This window comes from Pseudoliparis swirei, chromosome 24 (assembly GCF_029220125.1).
Source record: "Pseudoliparis swirei isolate HS2019 ecotype Mariana Trench chromosome 24, NWPU_hadal_v1, whole genome shotgun sequence".
NCBI lineage: Eukaryota > Metazoa > Chordata > Actinopteri > Perciformes > Liparidae > Pseudoliparis > Pseudoliparis swirei.
In genome coordinates, this window is record NC_079411.1 from 30031231 (window position 1) to 30048730 (window position 17500).

At 52.1% G+C, this 17500-nt stretch overlaps 1 protein-coding gene across 1 annotated transcript in view; it reads right to left on the reverse strand.

Moving 5' to 3' along the window:
* Nucleotides 1-17500, reverse strand: part of LOC130190302 (neurotrypsin-like) — a 27334-nt gene that overhangs the window by 4729 nt on the left and 5105 nt on the right. Inside the window, exons 5-8 of the mRNA XM_056409624.1 lie at nucleotides 5512-5690; nucleotides 5290-5431; nucleotides 4632-4819; nucleotides 2793-2934 (exon numbers count right to left, since the gene is read on the reverse strand). Of these exons, the coding sequence (XP_056265599.1) occupies nucleotides 2793-2934; nucleotides 4632-4819; nucleotides 5290-5431; nucleotides 5512-5690 (651 nt within the window). The remainder of the gene's footprint in view (nucleotides 1-2792; nucleotides 2935-4631; nucleotides 4820-5289; nucleotides 5432-5511; nucleotides 5691-17500) is intronic.

Consider the following 17500-nt stretch of genomic DNA (forward strand, 5'->3'; position numbering starts at 1 on the left):
CACGACATCGGTCCTGAACCCGGAGAACTCCAGAACTTCATCTTCAGACGAACAGGACACGAGGAAGAGAAGACCTGAACGGCTCCTGAGAGGCGTTCAGGGACTTCTAGAAAAACAGGTTTATAGAGTTAAGGGACGTCTCCTTTCTGGTTCCCCTGGGGAACTTTACTCTATTGTTCTTTATTTAGTTTCTATTGTTCCTTTACATTTGTGCTGCCTTGATTCTCTGTGGAGCAGCTTGTAAACCTTTGAAAGCTTTAGAAATAAAGTTATTATTATCATCATTATTATTATTAATAACCTCAGGTCGTGTCTCATCTCTCACCGATGTTGTGCTTTCACATTCTCCGGCTGTGACGTGAACCGGTCCAGCCCATCGCTCCGAGAACAACAGTGTGACTTTAGTCATCACACACACTCACACACACAGAGGTGTGTGTGTGAGTGTGTGTGTGTGTGTGTGCGTGTGTGTGTGTGCGTGTGTGTGTGTGTGTCAGCTCTCCTCTGGTCCTCCTCCTCAGACCAGAGGACCGGAAACCTGAGGGGAGGTTGAGCCATAAGACCGAGCAAGAGGAGGAGGGGAAGAGATGAAGAGATGAGGAGATGAAGAGATGAGGAGGTGAAGAGATGAAGGGATGAAGAGATGAAGAGATGAAGAGATGAAGAGATGAAGAGATGAGGAGGTGAAGAGATGAAGAGATGAGGAGGTGAAGAGATGAGGAGGTGAAGAGATGAAGAGATGAAGGGCGTGTGCTACTCTTCGTTCTCTCTCTCAGAGGAAGAGAACGAGGGATGAGATGAGATCGTTTCCTTCAACTCGTCACAATCAGCTCTGATTGGACCAGCAGGCGAGACACAACCGGAATCAAAGACACAACCGGAATCAAAGACACAACCGGCATCAAAGACACAACCGGAATCAAAGACACAACCGGCATCAAAGACACAACCGGAATCAAAGACACAACCGGCATCAAAGACACAACCGGAATCAAAGACACAACCGGCATCAAAGACACAACCGGAATCAAAGACACAACCGGCATCAAAGACACAACCGGCATCAAAGACACAACCTAGAATAGAAGCTAGCCCGGAGCAGACGCCTAGACGCTGCTGAAGCTCATGAAGCTCATGGAGCTCATGAAGCTCTTGGAGCTCTTGAAGCTCTTGGAGCTCATGAAGCTCTTGGAGCTCATGAAGCTCTTGAAGCTCTTGGAGCTATTGAAGCTCTTGAAGCTCATGAAGCTCTTGAAGCTCTTGGAGCTCATGGAGCTCTTGAAGCTCATGAAGCTCATGAAGCTCATGAAGCTCTTGAAGCTCTTGAAGCTCATGAAGCTCTTGGAGCTCTTGAAGCTCATGAAGCTCTTGGAGCTCTTGGAGCTCATGAAGCTCTTGGAGCTCTTGAAGCTCTTGGAGCTCTTGAAGCTCATGAAGCTCTTGAAGCTCATGGAGCTCTTGAAGCTCTTGGAGCTCTTGAAGCTCTTGGAGCTCATGAAGCTCTTGGAGCTCATGAAGCTCTTGAAGCTCTTGGAGCCCATGAAGCTCTTGAAGCTCTTGGAGCTCATGGAGCTCTTGAAGCTCTTGGAGCTCTTGAAGCTCTTGGAGCTCATGAAGCTCTTGGAGCTCATGAAGCTCTTGAAGCTCTTGGAGCTCTTGAAGCTCATGAAGCTCTTGAAGCTCTTGAAGCTCATGAAGCTCTTGAAGCTCTTGGAGCTCATGAAGCTCTTGGAGCTCTTGAAGCTCTTGGAGCTCTTGAAGCTCTTGAAGCTCATGAAGCTCTTGGAGCTCATGAAGCTCTTGGAGCTCTTGAAGCTCTTGAAGCTCATGAAGCTCTTGGAGCTCTTGAAGCTCATGGAGCTCTTGACGCTCTTGGAGTTCATGAAGCTCTTGGAGCTCATGAAGCTCTTGAAGCTCATGGATCTCATGAAGCTCTTGAAGCTCATGGAGCTCATGAAGCTCATGAAGCTCTTGGAGCTCTTGAAGCTCTTGAAGCTCTTGGAGCTCTTGGAGCTCTTGAAGCTCTTGAAGCTCTTGAAGCTCTTGAAGCTCTTGAAGCTCATGAAGCTCTTGAAGCTCTTGAAGCTCATGAAGCTCTTGAAGCTCTTGGAGCTCATGAAGCTCTTGAAGCTCTTGAAGCTCATGAAGCTCTTGAAGCTCTTGGAGCTCTTGAAGCTCTTGAAGCTCTTGAAGCTCTTGAAGCTCATGAAGCTCTTGAAGCTCTTGGAGCTCATGAAGCTCTTGAAGCTCATGGATCTCTTGAAGCTCTTGAAGCTCATGAAGCTCTTGAAGCTCATGGAGCTCATGAAGCTCATGAAGCTCTTGGAGCTCTTGAAGCTCTTGAAGCTCTTGGAGCTCTTGGAGCTCTTGGAGCTCTTGGAGCTCTTGAAGCTCTTGAAGCTCTTGAAGCTCATGAAGCTCTTGAAGCTCTTGAAGCTCATGGAGCTCTTGGAGCTCTTGAAGCTCTTGAAGCTCTTGAAGCTCATGAAGCTCTTGAAGCTCTTGAAGCTCATGAAGCTCATGAAGCTCTTGAAGCTCTTGAAGCTCTTGGAGCTCATGAAGCTCTTGAAGCTCTTGGAGCCTGAACAGGAAGTGGAGCGACAGGCGGAGGAGGAGCCTTGTTTAGCTAACGGAGCCGTGTGGGAGTATGTAAGGGTGTCTGGTGTTGCTCCTTCATACCTCCAACACCCTGACCTCCTCCAGGAGGCGTCTAGACCTGAGCCACAGTCCATCATCACATCACCCCTGTATCCTAGCTCCTGTATCCTAGCTCCTGTATCCTAGCACCTTACCTGTATCCTAGCTGTCGACACACCACCTGGGCCTCGCGGTCGGTCCAGCCGTCGTCACACACCGTGCCCCACAGTCCAGACAGGTGCAGCTCCACTCGGCCCTCCCCCGGGCCCTCCCCCCCCACCAGCCTGAGCGGCACACCTGAGGACACACAGACTACACTCAGGGGGTCTGTAGTGGTCTACAGGTAGGACCAGGTCTTACTGGGGGGCGGGTCTCTAGGTCATGGGGTCTGTAGTGGTCTACAGGTAGGACCAGGTCTTACTGGGGGGGTGGGTCTCTAGGTCATGGGGTCTGTAGTGGTCTACAGGTAGGACCAGGTCTTACTGGGGGGAGGGTCTCTAGGTCATGGGGTCTGTAGTGGTCTACAGGTAGGACCAGGTCTTACTGGGGGGAGGGTCTCTAGGTCAGGGGGTCTGTAGTGGTCAACAGGTGGGACCAGGTCTTACTGGGGGGAGGGTCTCTAGGTCATGGGGTCTGTAGTGGTCTACAGGTAGGACCGGGTCTTACTGGGGGCGGGTCTCTAGGTCATGGGGTCTGTAGTGGTCTACAGGTAGGACCAGGTCTTACTGGGGGAGGGTCTCTAGGTCAGGGGGTCTGTAGTGGTCTACAGGTAGGACCAGGTCTTACTGGGGGGAGGGTCTCTAGGTCATGGGGTCTGTAGTGGTCTACAGGTAGGACCAGGTCTTACTGGGGGGAGGGTCTCTAGGTCAGGGGGTCTGTAGTGGTCTACAGGTAGGACCAGGTCTTACTGGGGGAGGGTCTCTAGGTCATGGGGTCTGTAGTGGTCTACAGGTAGGACCGGGTCTTACTGGGGGGCGGGTCTCTAGGTCATGGGGTCTGTAGTGGTCTACAGGTAGGACCAGGTCTTGCTGGGGGGGGGGTCTCTAGGTCATGGGGTCTGTAGTGGTCTACAGGTAGGACCAGGTCTTACTGGGGGGAGGGTCTCTAGGTCATGGGGTCTGTAGTGGTCTACAGGTGGGACCAGGTCTTACTGGGGAGGGTCTCTAGGTCAGGGGTCTGTAGTGGTCTACAGGTAGGACCAGGTCTTACTGGCGGAGGGTCTCTAGGTCATGGGGTCTGTAGTGGTCTACAGGTAGGACCGGTCTTACTGGGGGCGGGTCTCTAGGTCATGGGGTCTGTAGTGGTCTACAGGTAGGACCAGGTCTTACTGGGGGGCGGGTCTCTAGGTCATGGGGTCTGTAGTGGTCTACAGGTAGACCAGGTCTTACTGGGGAGGGTCTCTAGGTCATGGGGTCTGTAGTGGTCTACAGGTAGGACCGGGTCTTACTGGGGGGCGGGTCTCTAGGTCATGGGGTCTGTAGTGGTCTACAGGTAGGACCAGGTCTTACTGGGGGGAGGGTCTCTAGGTCATGGGGTCTGTAGTGGTCTACAGGTGGGACCAGGTCTTACGGGGGGGAGGGTCTCTAGGTCATGGGGTCTGTAGTGGTCTACAGGTAGGACCAGGTCTTACTGGGGGGAGGGTCTCTAGGTCATGGGGTCTGTAGTGGTCTACAGGTAGGACCAGGTCTTACTGGGGGGAGGGTCTCTAGGTCATGGGGTCTGTAGTGGTCTACAGGTAGGACCGGGTCTTACTGGGGGGTGGGTCTCTAGGTCATGGGGTCTGTAGTGGTCTACAGGTAGGACCAGGTCTTACTGGGGGGAGGGTCTCTAGGTCATGGGGTCTGTAGTGGTCTACAGGTAGGACCGGGTCTTACTGGGGGCGGGTCTCTAGGTCATGGGGTCTGTAGTGGTCTACAGGTAGGACCAGGTCTTACTGGGGGCGGGTCTCTAGGTCATGGGGTCTGTAGTGGTCTACAGGTAGGACCAGGTCTTACTGGGGGGGCGGGTCTCGGCGCTGCACGCCACGCTCACGTCCTCGTGGTGCGGGCCTTGGTGCTGAAGCCACGCCCCCCGGCTGCACAGCAGGAGGCCGGCCTCGCCCCCCGAGCAGCGCACACCGTGCAGGAGGATCGGACCGGGGCCCCGGGGGGCCGGACCTGCAGAGAGGAGGGTCTCCCCAGAGCTGAACACACACATGTGTTAGGATGAGTGTGTGTGTGTGTGAGTGTCTATGTGTGTGTGTGTGTGTGTGAGTGTCTATGTGTGTGTGTGTGTGTGTGAGTGTGTGTCTATGTGTGTGTGTGTGTGTGAGTGTGTGTGTGTGTCTATGTGTGAGTGTCTATGTGTGTGTGTGTGTGTGAGTGTGTGTGTGTGTGTGTGTGAGTGAGTGTGAGTGTGTGTGTGAGTGTGTGTGTGTGTGTGTGTGTGTGTGTGTGTGTGTGTGTGTGTGTGTGTGTGTGTGTGTGTGTGAGTGTGTGTGTGTGTGTGTGTGTGTGTGTGTGTGTATGTGTGTGTGTGTGTGTGTATGTGTGTGTGTGTGTGTGTGTGTGTGTGTATGTGTGTGTGTGTGTTGGTATGTGTGTGTGTGAGTGTGTGTGTGTGTGTGTGTGTGTGTGTGTGTGTGTGTGTGTGTGTGAGTGTGTGTGTGTTTACCTGTAGCCCAGCTGTCGACACACCACGTGTGTGTTGGCGTCCGTCCAGCCGTCGTCACACACGGTTCCCCAGCGACCGCCGTGAAACACCTCAACACGCCCCTCCACGCCGCTGGAGCCCCCGGCCAATCGGACGGAGCCGTCTGGGGACAGAGAGAGAGAGAGAGAGAGAATCATGAGGTCACAGGTTAACAGGGTCACGGGGTCATGACCCTGACCCTACCTGTGGGGGCGCTGCAGGCCACGCCGGCGGCCTCCCCCCTCACACAGTCGTGCTCCCCCCAGGCGGCTCGGGGACAGTCCTCCAGCCGGAGCTCGCTGCCGGAGCAGTGCACCTCGTCCAGCCACACGGGGCCCGGGGCCTTCCCGAAGTGGGCGTGGCCCCAGGCCCTCGCCACGCCGCTGCAGAGAGAGGAGGGGGCGGGGCCTGAGTTACTCTGAGTATTGAGAGGGGAAAGACATTTAAATAAACTTATAACAACAGCTCATGACTGTAAATACACACAGACACACACACACACACACTCACAGACACACACACACACACACACACACAGACACACACAGACACACACACACACACACACACACACACACACACACACACACACACAGACACACACACACACACACACACACACACACACACACACACACACACACACACACACACACACACACACAGACACACACACACACACACACACACACACACACACACACACACACACACAGACACACACACACACAGACACACACACACACACACACACACACACACACACACACACACACACACACACAGACACACACACACAGACACACAGACACACACACACACACACACAGACACACACACACACACACACACAGACACACACACACACACACAGACACACACACACACACACACAGACACACACACAGACACACACACAGACACACACACACACACACACACACACACACACACAGACACACACACACACAGACACACACACACACACACACACAGACACACACAGACACACACACACACACACACACAGACACACACACACACACACACACACACACACACACACACACACACAGTGTGTGTGTCTGTGGTCTCAGGAACAATGAGCCTCAGTCTCTGGTCCAGATGTTCTCCTCTGGACCGTGAGGAGCGCCATCTGCATCTGAAGGTCAACATGTCTGTGTGTGTGTGTGTGTGTGTGTGTGTGTGTGTGTGTGTGTGTCTGTCTGTGTCTGTGTGTGTCTGTGTGTGTGTCTGTGTGTGTGTGTGTCTGTCTGTGTGTGTGTCTGTGTGTGTGTGTGTCTGTGTGTGTCTGTGTGTGTGTGTGTGTGTGTGTGTGTGTGTGTCTGTGTGTGTGTGTGTGTGTGTCTGTGTGTGTGTGTGTCTGTGTGTGTGTGTGTGTGTGTGTGTGTGTGTGTGTGTGTGTGTGTGTGTGTGTCTGTGTGTGTGTGTGTGTGTGTGTGTGTCTGTGTGTGTGTGTGTCTGTGTGTGTCTGTGTGTGTCTGTGTGTGTGTGTGTGTGTCTGTGTGTGTGTGTGTGTGTGTGTGTGTGTGTGTCTGTGTCTGTGTGTGTGTGTGTGTGTGTGTGTCTGTGTGTGTGTCTGTGTGTGTGTGTGTGTGTGTGTGTGTCTGTGTGTGTGTCTGTGTGTGTGTCTGTGTGTGTGTCTGTGTGTGTGTGTGTGTGTGTCTGTGTGTGTGTGTGTGTGTGTGTGTCTGTGTGTGTGTGTGTGTGTGTCTGTGTGTGTGTGTGTGTGTGTGTGTCTGTGTGTGTGTGTGTGTGTCTGTGTATGTCTGTGTGTGTGTGTGTGTGTGTGTGTGTGTGTGTGTGTGTGTGTGTGTGTGTGTCTGTGTGTGTGTCTGTCATCACACAGGGTGGCTGTGAAGCGTCTAGTGCAGTAGTGCAGAAGTGCTTGTAGTTAGTGCATGCTGCATGTTGCATGCTGCCCTCTGCTTGCAACTCTCTGCTTTCAGCTACCGCCGCTGGCTAGCTCCCTCATAGGGGGTGAAAAGAGGAGCCGAGAGCTGAGCCTCCTCTGCCAGTCCAGAGCCTCTCCACCACCTCCTGCAGTGCCTCCTCGGGGCCACACATGGTAACTGGGTACCCTGCGGTCCCAGGCTAAACTGCAGGGGATCTGGGAGCAGCAGTGGGCCCCAGAGATGCGGTGTGCAGGCCCACCACTAGGTGCACACGTCCTGTCACCCATTAACCACTGCCCCAGCTATGGGCAACAGCCCCACTGCCTTGTGGGTTAGCCTCTTGAGGCAGGGCTAAGGAGCAGACCCCGACAGAAAAGCAATGCGCTGGCGGTGCGCAATAGGCGGGCCTAAACAGAGCCAGGACCCGGCAGCCTCCTGCAGCCAGGATGGGGAACTGGTCGTCCTGGGCTCACCCATGCCACCAGATGTACCTCACCATGGCGAAGATAGTGCTACTGGGGATAGCGCGCCTCCAACGGCACTCTAAATAATCTCTTTGCGCAGGTATCCACCTCTGACCACGGTGAATACTCTGGATCCACATCTGGTTGAAGACTGGCGGCGTTGGGGCAACTGGCGACGGGAGCAGGTTTGAATAGACTGGGAGCTTCTAGTCAGAGCCCTGCACGTCAGCGGCACAGGATATTGGTCACTCAGCTGGGACTGAGTGGCAGCTGATCTCGGCAGCACCCTGTGTGACTGAGCAGCCCCTATTTAGGGACCACACTGCTCACCTCAATCCGAGGAGGGCCTAGAAAAGGTGGCCTAAAAAATGCCCACTCAACTCGCACCTGGACAGGATACCGCACCTGTCGGGTCATTCCACTTCTGCGGTCGAAACAGAAGAAAAAAAACCCAAAACCTAAAACTGGCAACATGGAACGTAAGAACCCTCCTGGACTCCTATGGCAGAACCGAAAGACCTCACAGAAGAACAGCACTGATTGCGGCCGAGCTGAGGCGTTACAACATCGACATCGCCGCACTTAGCGAGACCAGGCTCCTTGATGAAGGGCCGCTGATAGAGGAAGGGTCCGGTTACACCTTCTTCTGGAAAGGCGATCCCCCAGGTGGACAACATCTGCACGGTGTGGGACTGGCCATCAAGAACACACTGCTACCAAGACTCACTGAACCACTGTGGGCATCAGTGAAAGACTGATGACCCTCCGTATCCCCCTGGCGAAGAACCGCTTTGCTACACTTCTTAGTGTGTATGCGCCAACACTGCCATCCGACACTGAGGTTAAAGACTCATTCTATCAGTCACTGGATGAGGCTCTCCAACGGATCCCCAAGACAAGATCCTCCTCCTGGGGACTTCAATGCTCGTGTGGGGCAGAGTGACAGGATATGGAAAGGAGTGCTTGGCAGGCATGGTATTGGTCAGGCCAACTCAAATGGCATGAGATTACTTACTCTCTGCTCTGAGCACAACCTGACCATAACCAACACCATCTTCCAGCAAAAGACCAAATATAAAACATCATGGATGCACCCACGCTCTAAACATTGGCACCTGATTGACTATGTCATCGTGAGACGTTGTGACATCAAAGACGTTCTCATATGCCGGGCCTTGAGAGGTGCAGAATGCTGGACAGACCACAGGATGATCGTGGCCAAAGTCCACATGAGCGTACGCCCCCCCATGCGGAAACGTGGGGTCAGTGGGAGACGCTTAGACTGCCCGTCTGAAAGATACCAGCACAAGAAATGAGTTCCGATGCTCCCTGGCTGAAAAACTTGTAGAGCTTGAACTCACCTTGAGAGGAGAGAATGACACAGACCTACAGTGGACCGCTATCAGCTCAGCCCTTCATGAAGCAGCAGCCCACACAATCGGCTATAAGACCAAAAACCACCAGGACTGGTTTGACAATAACTCAGACACCATCCGTAACTCACTGAACGTCATGCACAAAGCACACCAGGCAACCCTGAAAAACCCCTCATTGAGCACCGCCAGACAGCAATGGCAGAGGGCGAGGCGTGAAGTGCAAAAGACCCTACGGACAATGCAAAACAAGTGGTGGACAGAGAAGGCACAGGAAATCCAATCTTTCGCTGATAGAAATGATATGCATAACTTTTACAATGCAGTCAAATCTATCTACGGCCCAACAAACCACTGCACCACTCCTGTTAAAACCGCAGATGGGCTCAGAGTCCTAAAAGACCAGGGGCCTCATTTATAAAGGGATTTACGCAAGAAAAAATGGCGTACGCCGTTTCACGCTACAAGGTTTCATGTATTTATAAAATACTAACTTGACTGGAAAAGGTGCGGTCCTCCACGCAAACTCGAACCCATGCGTACGCACTAAGCACAACAACAGGAGAGACGAGAAACTGCGACACCGTTGGCAGAAGGAAGAATGGAGAGAAATATGTGGAAATAATACCATCAATATGTTACTCATTTATCATATGAAGGACTACTTTTCAAACATTGATTAAAGCCAATCTTAAAATGATTAAACAAACTTCTGTTGCGACTCCTCAGTGCACACAGACACATAACTTGGAGAAATAAATAAATACGGATATGTTATTTAAAACCACCTCGAATATGTTGTGTTAATGTTATGAAATGTATTCTCATAAATGATGCGGTAAGCAGGAGGACAGAATTACGTCTATACTGATATATCATGTGCGTCTGGTGACGGGCACACCTCGGTGTGCAACTATATACGTTCTGTGATTAAAAAGCTTCATGGTCTAAAATCAATTATCGATAATAACTTCTAACAGTAGCAGGCTAAAACAAGGGTTAACACAGATTCAGCTTTAGGTGCCTTACATATAGAGTGAAAAGGAAGCCATATAACTATTAATATTCCTTATGATTAGGACGAATCTCCGTCTTATTATGGCTAGCAAATGGACCAGTCAATAAAAGCAGGGTCATTTCACCACCTGTACCTTATCATATACAATCAGGTGGCCGGGTGTGTATAAAAAGACGTGCCACAATGCGTAATGACACACAATGGCTGATTTGGCACTATTAGAGGACTTGGCAAATGGAAGAGTGCGGAGGGTGCGTAATTTCAGAGACCGCAAGATTTGCTGGCCAATGATGATGAGTGGCTCATGAGCCGGTTCCGACTTCAAGAGCCGTTTTACTAGAGCTGTGTGCTGTGTTGGGTCCGGAGTTAGAGCGGAGCACCGAAGGAACCGAGCCGTGCGGTTCCAATCCAAGTATTGACAACACTTGGATTTCTGGCAACCGCACGTTTCAGAGGGAAATGGCTGATAGGTCGGGATATCCCAGCCCACCCTCAGCCGTATTATGCCAGATGTGTTGGGAGGTATAATTGCGTTGTCGCCTTTATACATAAAGTTTCCTTACACGGTGGATGAGCAGGCAAATAAAAATGCAATTTGCAGCAATGTCCGGTTTCACAAATGTAATCGGTGCCATTGACTGCACTCACATTGCTGTAAGGGCACCCAGTATCAATGAAAGTGCATTCGTTAATCGAAAGCACTTTCATTCGATTAATGTCCAAATTATATGTGATGCTAACATGCTGTTCACCAATGTGGTTGCTCGGTGGCCTGGGTCAACGCACGACTCCTTCATTTGGCGAAACAGCAGTGTTGGCCGCCGACTTGAGGCTGGAGCTGTGCGTGATGGGTATCTTTTGGGTAAGATTTTAAAACTCCTAAATAATTAATAATGTATATATGCTGCGTTATATAACCTATGTATCAACACTACAGGTGACAGTGGATATCCCCTCAAGCGGTGGCTGCTCACCCCGTTCAACAACCCGCAGAGCGCAGAGGAGCGAAATTACAACACTCGCCACAGCCAGGCACGAGCTGTGGTAGAGCGCTCAATAGGCCTGCTAAAGGGCAGGTGGCGCTGCCTCGATGCCACAGGAGGAAAGCTTTGCTATAAACCGGACAAGGCATGTGCAGCACTTTGGTTCGACCGAAAATCTATTTTAAATGTGCTATATAAATAAAATTTGATTTGATTTGAAGGTGTGCCAAATTGTGAGGGCGTGTGCTGTGCTGCACAATTTGGCACTCCTTCAAAATGTGCCGTTACCCCTGAGGCTGCATGTACCGCCACGAGCCAGACTTCCCCATGCACATCCACACCCACACCCAGGTGGAGTTCAACAGCGTCTGGATGTGATGCGTAACTTACACACACAACAAGGTATTGAAACAACTTATTTATTGGCTATATCTTTTAAACAAGTGCATATTTCTCCCAACACATGACGAATTTGTCCCAGCTCTCTTGCAACCTCGTGTACTGCAGCAAGTGTGTCCCTCTGATTCTGCAGGACTGCATCTGTGAGGACACGGCCGCTGCTGGAGGGCTGCGCAGGAGGTGCTGTGGAGACGCCGGGCTCGAGGCACGAGGTGCCGTGCCCGTGGAGGCAGCGGGGCTCGAGGCACGAGGTGCCGTGCCCGTGGAGGCAGGAGGTGCCGTGCCCGTGGAGGCAGCGGGGCTCGAGGCACGAGGTGCCGTGCCCGTGGAGGCAGGAGGTGCCGTGCCCGTGGAGGCAGGGGGCCCGTGCTGGAGGCAGCGGGCTCGAGGCACGAGGTCCTCGCGAGGTCCTCCTACCCTGGTGGAACCAGCATCTTGTTAATTCTTTTTCTTAATAAAGTTATGATTTGTTTTCGAAATACACGTATTGTTTTATTTACATACCAGCAGATATCACACAACTTGAATACATTTGGTTTACTCTCATTTCAAACACGGGTATATAAATGTGGTTACCTAGTTCAGTCGGTGCAACCTTAACATCAGTGTCCCCATCTGCCTCCGTCACCACTCCACTCAGCAGGGACTCGCCGATTATACCGGCCAGCCTTTCATCCATAGGGGTGAGCTCCGTGCTCCTGTTCCCCTCCGTGGCACACACACTCTGCCTGTGTGATGCCAGGCGTTTTGGCGTCCACCTTAATGTCGGACCACTTCTTTTTGATTTCCGCAACAGTGCGACCCTGTGCTGATGCAGCGTTGACAGCATCTGTCACATGCTGCCACTCTCTTGCCTTTTTGGCATTTGTTACGCCAATGCTATGGCCACCAAACAAAATGTGTTGCCTCGCCTCGATTTCTCCGACAAGGATTTCTACTTCACAGTTGTTAAAGTTTCTTTTTTTGCCTCTTTTTTCCTTGTTTGCCATGTTCGATGTAGTTTGTGTGTAGTTTGATGAATATTCATTATGGGCGTATCAATGACTATTTATGGGCAAATATGGGTGTGACGGGAAGACCGCAAAAGCTGCTCCGCATTTCAAGTTGATTGTGATTTATAAAGGGAAACCGCGAGGATGTGCGGTACGCACTTCTCGCATTTACGCAAGGTTTTATGAATGGGAAAATGGTGTAATTTTTCCCCCCCTATTTTTTTGCTTTCTACTACGTAAGCAACCTTCCTACGCAAATCCTACGCACGCCGTTATGAATGAGGCCCCAGAGCAGTATACTGGAGAGGTGGGCTGAACATTTTAATACCCTGCTTCATCAGGCCTCTGAAGCAGGCCGCACCATACTGGATCAACTGCCTGAACGTCCACCGATTGACAACCTTAACCAACCCCCGACCTGGAGGTCCTGTCAGCCGTCCGCTCTCTGAAGAACAACACGTCTCCTGGCATGGACCAGAGCCCTGCGGAGCAGCTTCAACAGGGTGGTTACCTCTGTACAAGAGCGCTACATCAACACATCACTAAAGTATGGGCTGATCAAAACATCCCACAGCAATGGAGAGATGACAACATTGTCACTATATATAAAAACAAAGGTGACAAGACCATCTGTGGCAACCACAGGGGTATAGCACTCCTTCAAGATTCAAGATTCAAGATGTTTTATTTGTCACATACACACACAGGGTGTGCAGTGAAATGAAAGTGGCAATGCTCAGCAGGAATGTGCAAGGGCAACAAGTACACACTATTTACAATAAAAAACAACACAATATTTACAGTAAGTGTGTGTGTGTGTGTGTGTGTGTGCCTAAGAGGGGCAGTTGTGTGGGTCTATGTGGGGGTCCTGGTGAGGTCGGAGTTCACAGTCCTGATGGCCTGAGGAAAGAAACTCCGTCTCAGTCTCTCTGTTCTTGCAGCGTGACTACGGAGGCGCCTGCCTGACCGCAGCAGCTGAAACAGTCTGTTGTTGGGGTGGTGAGGATCCTTCATGATCCTGCCGGCTCTGGTTCTGCACCTCCTGGTGTACAAGTCCTGCAGGGTGGGGAGTGTAGTTCCAATAGTGCGCTCAGCTGAACGCACTACTCTCTGCAGAGCCTTCCTGTCCTGAGCGGAGCAGTTGCCAAACCAGGCTGTGATGCTTCCTGTCAGGACGCTCTCTACAGCTCCAGAGTAGAAGGACTGAAGGATCCTCTGGGAAACTTTAAATTTCCTCAGCTGCCTGAGGTGGTAGAGGCGCTGCCTTGCCTTTCTCACCAGAGTGTCTGTGTTCATTGACCATGTCAGATCCTCGGTGATGTGGACTCCCAGGTATTTATACCCGCTCACCCTCTCCACAGTAGTCCTGTTAATCCCCAGTGGTGAGTACGTCCTCTGTTGTTGTACCCTCCTAAAGTCCACAATCAGCTCCTTAGTTTTGGTGACATTCATGAGGAGGCTGTTGTCCTGGCACCAGAGTGACAGATCAGCAACTTCCTCCAGGTAGGCCTTCTCGCCGTTGTCGGAGATCAGGCCCACCACCACTGTGTCATCCGCTAACTTGATCATGGTGTTGAGCTGAACCTGGCCACACAGTCATGTGTGTACAGGGAGTACAGTAGGGGGCTGAGGACGCAACCCTGGGGGGATCCTGTGTTCAGGGTGAGGGGTTTGGAGGTGTGTCTGCCCACCCTGACCACCTGTGGCCTGGCGGTCAGGAAGTCCAGGATCCAAGCACACAGGGGGGTGTTCAGTCCCAGCTCAATCAGCTTGCCGCCAGTCTGGAGGACTATGGTGTTGAAAGCTGAACTATAATCAATGAACAGCAGTCTCACATAGCCCCCTCTGGCTGTCCAGATGAGAGAGTGTGGTGTGCAGTACCTGGGAGACAGCATCATCCGTGGATCTGTTTGGGCGATAAGCAAACTGCAGCGGGTCCATGGAGGAAGGAGGAAGGCGCAGATGTAGTCCTTTATCAGCCTCTCAGCATTTCATGACCACCGAGGTGAGGCCACGGTCGGTAGTCATTCATACATGCTGGAGAAGCATTCTTGGGCACAGGGACAATAGTGGATCTCTTGAAGCAGGCGGGACCACGGACTCAGCCAGGGAGAGGTTGAATATTGTGGTGAACACTGGAGCTAGCTGGTTAGCACAGGTCTTCAGTACTCGCCCAGATATGCCATCTGGACCTGCAGCTTTCCTGGTGTTCACCCTCAACAGAGCCCTCCTCACACTGTGCTCGGTCACAGAGAGTGTGTGTTCATCCCCAGCGGTAGAACTCACCTCGCCTCGCTTAACGGTGTTGTTGTTGGGTGGCGATCTGGCGCTGTGGTTGCTAGGCGCAGACCGTGCATAAAATGAGATCAGGCCGTCCGCTAGGGATGCGTCGGCACTCACCATTGTGCGGGGTCTGCTCTGGTAGTCTGTGATAGTCCGTAGCCCCTGCCATAGGCGCCTGGTGTCGCGCTGCTCCATCTGTGATTCCACTCTGTCTCGGTACCTCCTCTTGGCCTCCTTCACCGCCCTCCTCAGTCCATAGACCGCTGCCTTGTACTCGTCCATGTTGCCGGATACAAGACCGGAGTTATAGGCAGCAGTACGGGCGTTCACAGCTTCACGGATGGATCTATCAACCCACGGCTTTTGGTTAGGAAAGACCCTAACTTTTACCGTGGGGACGATGGTGTCCGCTAAGCGTTGCTATGAGGCTCATTGCTACGTCCGAAACTCGCTGACGCCACTGGAACTGGATTGGATCATGTCCCAGTCGACGACACGCAGAGCGCCCTGTAGCTCAGCCTCTGATTGGTCAGACCACCGCTTCGCCCCTCGTCACTACCGCTTCCCGTGCTATCTTTTGTTGGTACTCCGGTAGCAGGAAAATGGCGGCATGGTCCGATTTGCAGATGGAGAGAGACAGCCTTGTAGCCTCTCTTGAATGGCGATAGCAGTGGTCCAACGTTCTTTCCCTCTGGTAGCACACGTAATGTGCTGGTGAAAGTTCGCATGACTTTTTTAGGTTTGCCTTGTTAAAGTCCCCAGCCACCACCACAGCCGTCGGGATACTTGTTCTGATGCCGACATAACACATCATGTAGGTCCGATAGTGCTACGCCGGTGTCCGCTTGTGGTGGAATGTAGACGGCTGTGGTGATGACCGAGCTGAACTCCCGGGAAGGTAGGATGGACTGCATGAGATCGTCAGATGTTCCAGGTTCGGTAGCAGGAACGAGAAAGAGTCTTAATGTCCTTGGGGTTGCACCACTTGTTGTTAGTCATGAAGCAAACCCTCCACCCTTAGATTTACCAGACTCTTCCGTTCTGTCTGCACGGAAAACAGAGAAGGACTCGGTTGGGCATATGACTCGATCCGCACCAGCGGGTCAGCCATGTTTCCGCCAGACAAAAGATGTTACAGTCCTCATGTCCCGTTGGAATCTGATCCTTGCCTAACATCATCCAGCTTATTTTCCAGAGACTGGACGTTAGCAAGAAGGATGCTGGGCAGAGGTGGACGGTGGGCTTGAACTCTCAGTCTGTTCGAATTCCGCCCGCTTCTCGATGTTTCGTCGTCTCCCGTAGTAGCGGCTCCACTGTTGTTGTTGTGGTTCGCCGTCGATCTCTGCCGCCACGCTGGATCGATGGAAAAAGTGGACAAAACCCTTGTTTTGCAAAAGTTTATGTCCAAAAGTGTGCTGCGTTCGTATGCTGTTATTGCCGATGTGTTTGTGGCAAAGAAAATATTAAAAATAAACACAAAAACTAAAAGAGCGCACAATCTCCGCGGAGCTACCACGACGGCGTCTGGACACAGCCGCGCCATCTCCCGTATCCTTGCTGTTGCTGGTAAGGTCCTGGCCAAGGTGCTGCTGCAGAGGCTCCTCAACAACATCACAGAGGCATTGCTCCCAGAATCACAGTGTGGCTTTAGGAAGAACAGGAGTACAGTCGACATGGTCTTCACAGCCCGGCAGCTTCAGGAAAAGTGCAGGGAGCAACATCAAGACCTGTTTATGGCTTTTGTCGACCTCTCCAAAGCCTTCGACACTGTGCAGAGAGACCTACTGTGGGACATCCTGCTCCGGTTTGGATGCCCTAACAAGTTTGTCAACATCCTCCGACAGTTTGATGATGGTCTGAATGCTCGGGTGACAATAGGAGGACAAGAGTCTGCCTCCTTCCCTGTGTGCACAGGGGTCAGGCAGGGTGTGTACTAGCACCAGCTCTTTAACATCTTCCTCCTATGCGTCACCCAGCTTCTCCATAAGGACATTGAGGACAACAGCGGGGTGACAGTAGTCTATAGGCTCGATGGCAACCTCTTTAACATCAGGAGGCTGCAGGCCACCACCAAGCTGCACAGAGTGAGGGTCCTTGAGCTGCAGGATGCAGATGACTGAGCTCTGGTGGCTCCACAGACCTCCTGTCCTGGAGCAGCTGTGAAGGCTTCCAGCAGGATGGGGCTGACCATCAACATCACCAAAACAGAGGTCGTCTGTCAGTGGAGCACCAACATCCCACCCACGCCACCCATCTTCAGCATCAATGATAAGCATCTGTCTGTAGTACCATCATTCAAATACCTCGGGAGTATCCTCTCTGAGGACAATAACATCGACAATGAGGTCCAGAACAGAATCAAACAAGCACCAGCTGCCTTTGGGAGACTCAGGCGCCGGGTCTTTCAAAACAAGAACTTATATCTCCATACAAACATCTCTGTGTATCAAGCAGTTTGCATCACCACCCTCCTGTACAGTTGTGAAGCCTGGGTCACTTACAGCCGCCATGTGAAGTCCCTGGAGCATTTTCACATCCGCTGTCTCCAGCGAATGCTAGGAATCACTTGGCGTGACCGAGTGCCACACACAGATCCTCAGGAGAGCAGGCTGTAGGAGCATGGAGGCCACCATCACCCACTACCAGCTACGATGGCTGGGGCACGTTATAAGGATGCCCCTCAATCGCTGCCTCACAAAGTGCTGTATGGCCAGCTCGCCCAAGGCCAGCGCTCTGCTGGAGGGCAGAAGAAGCGCTATAAAGAC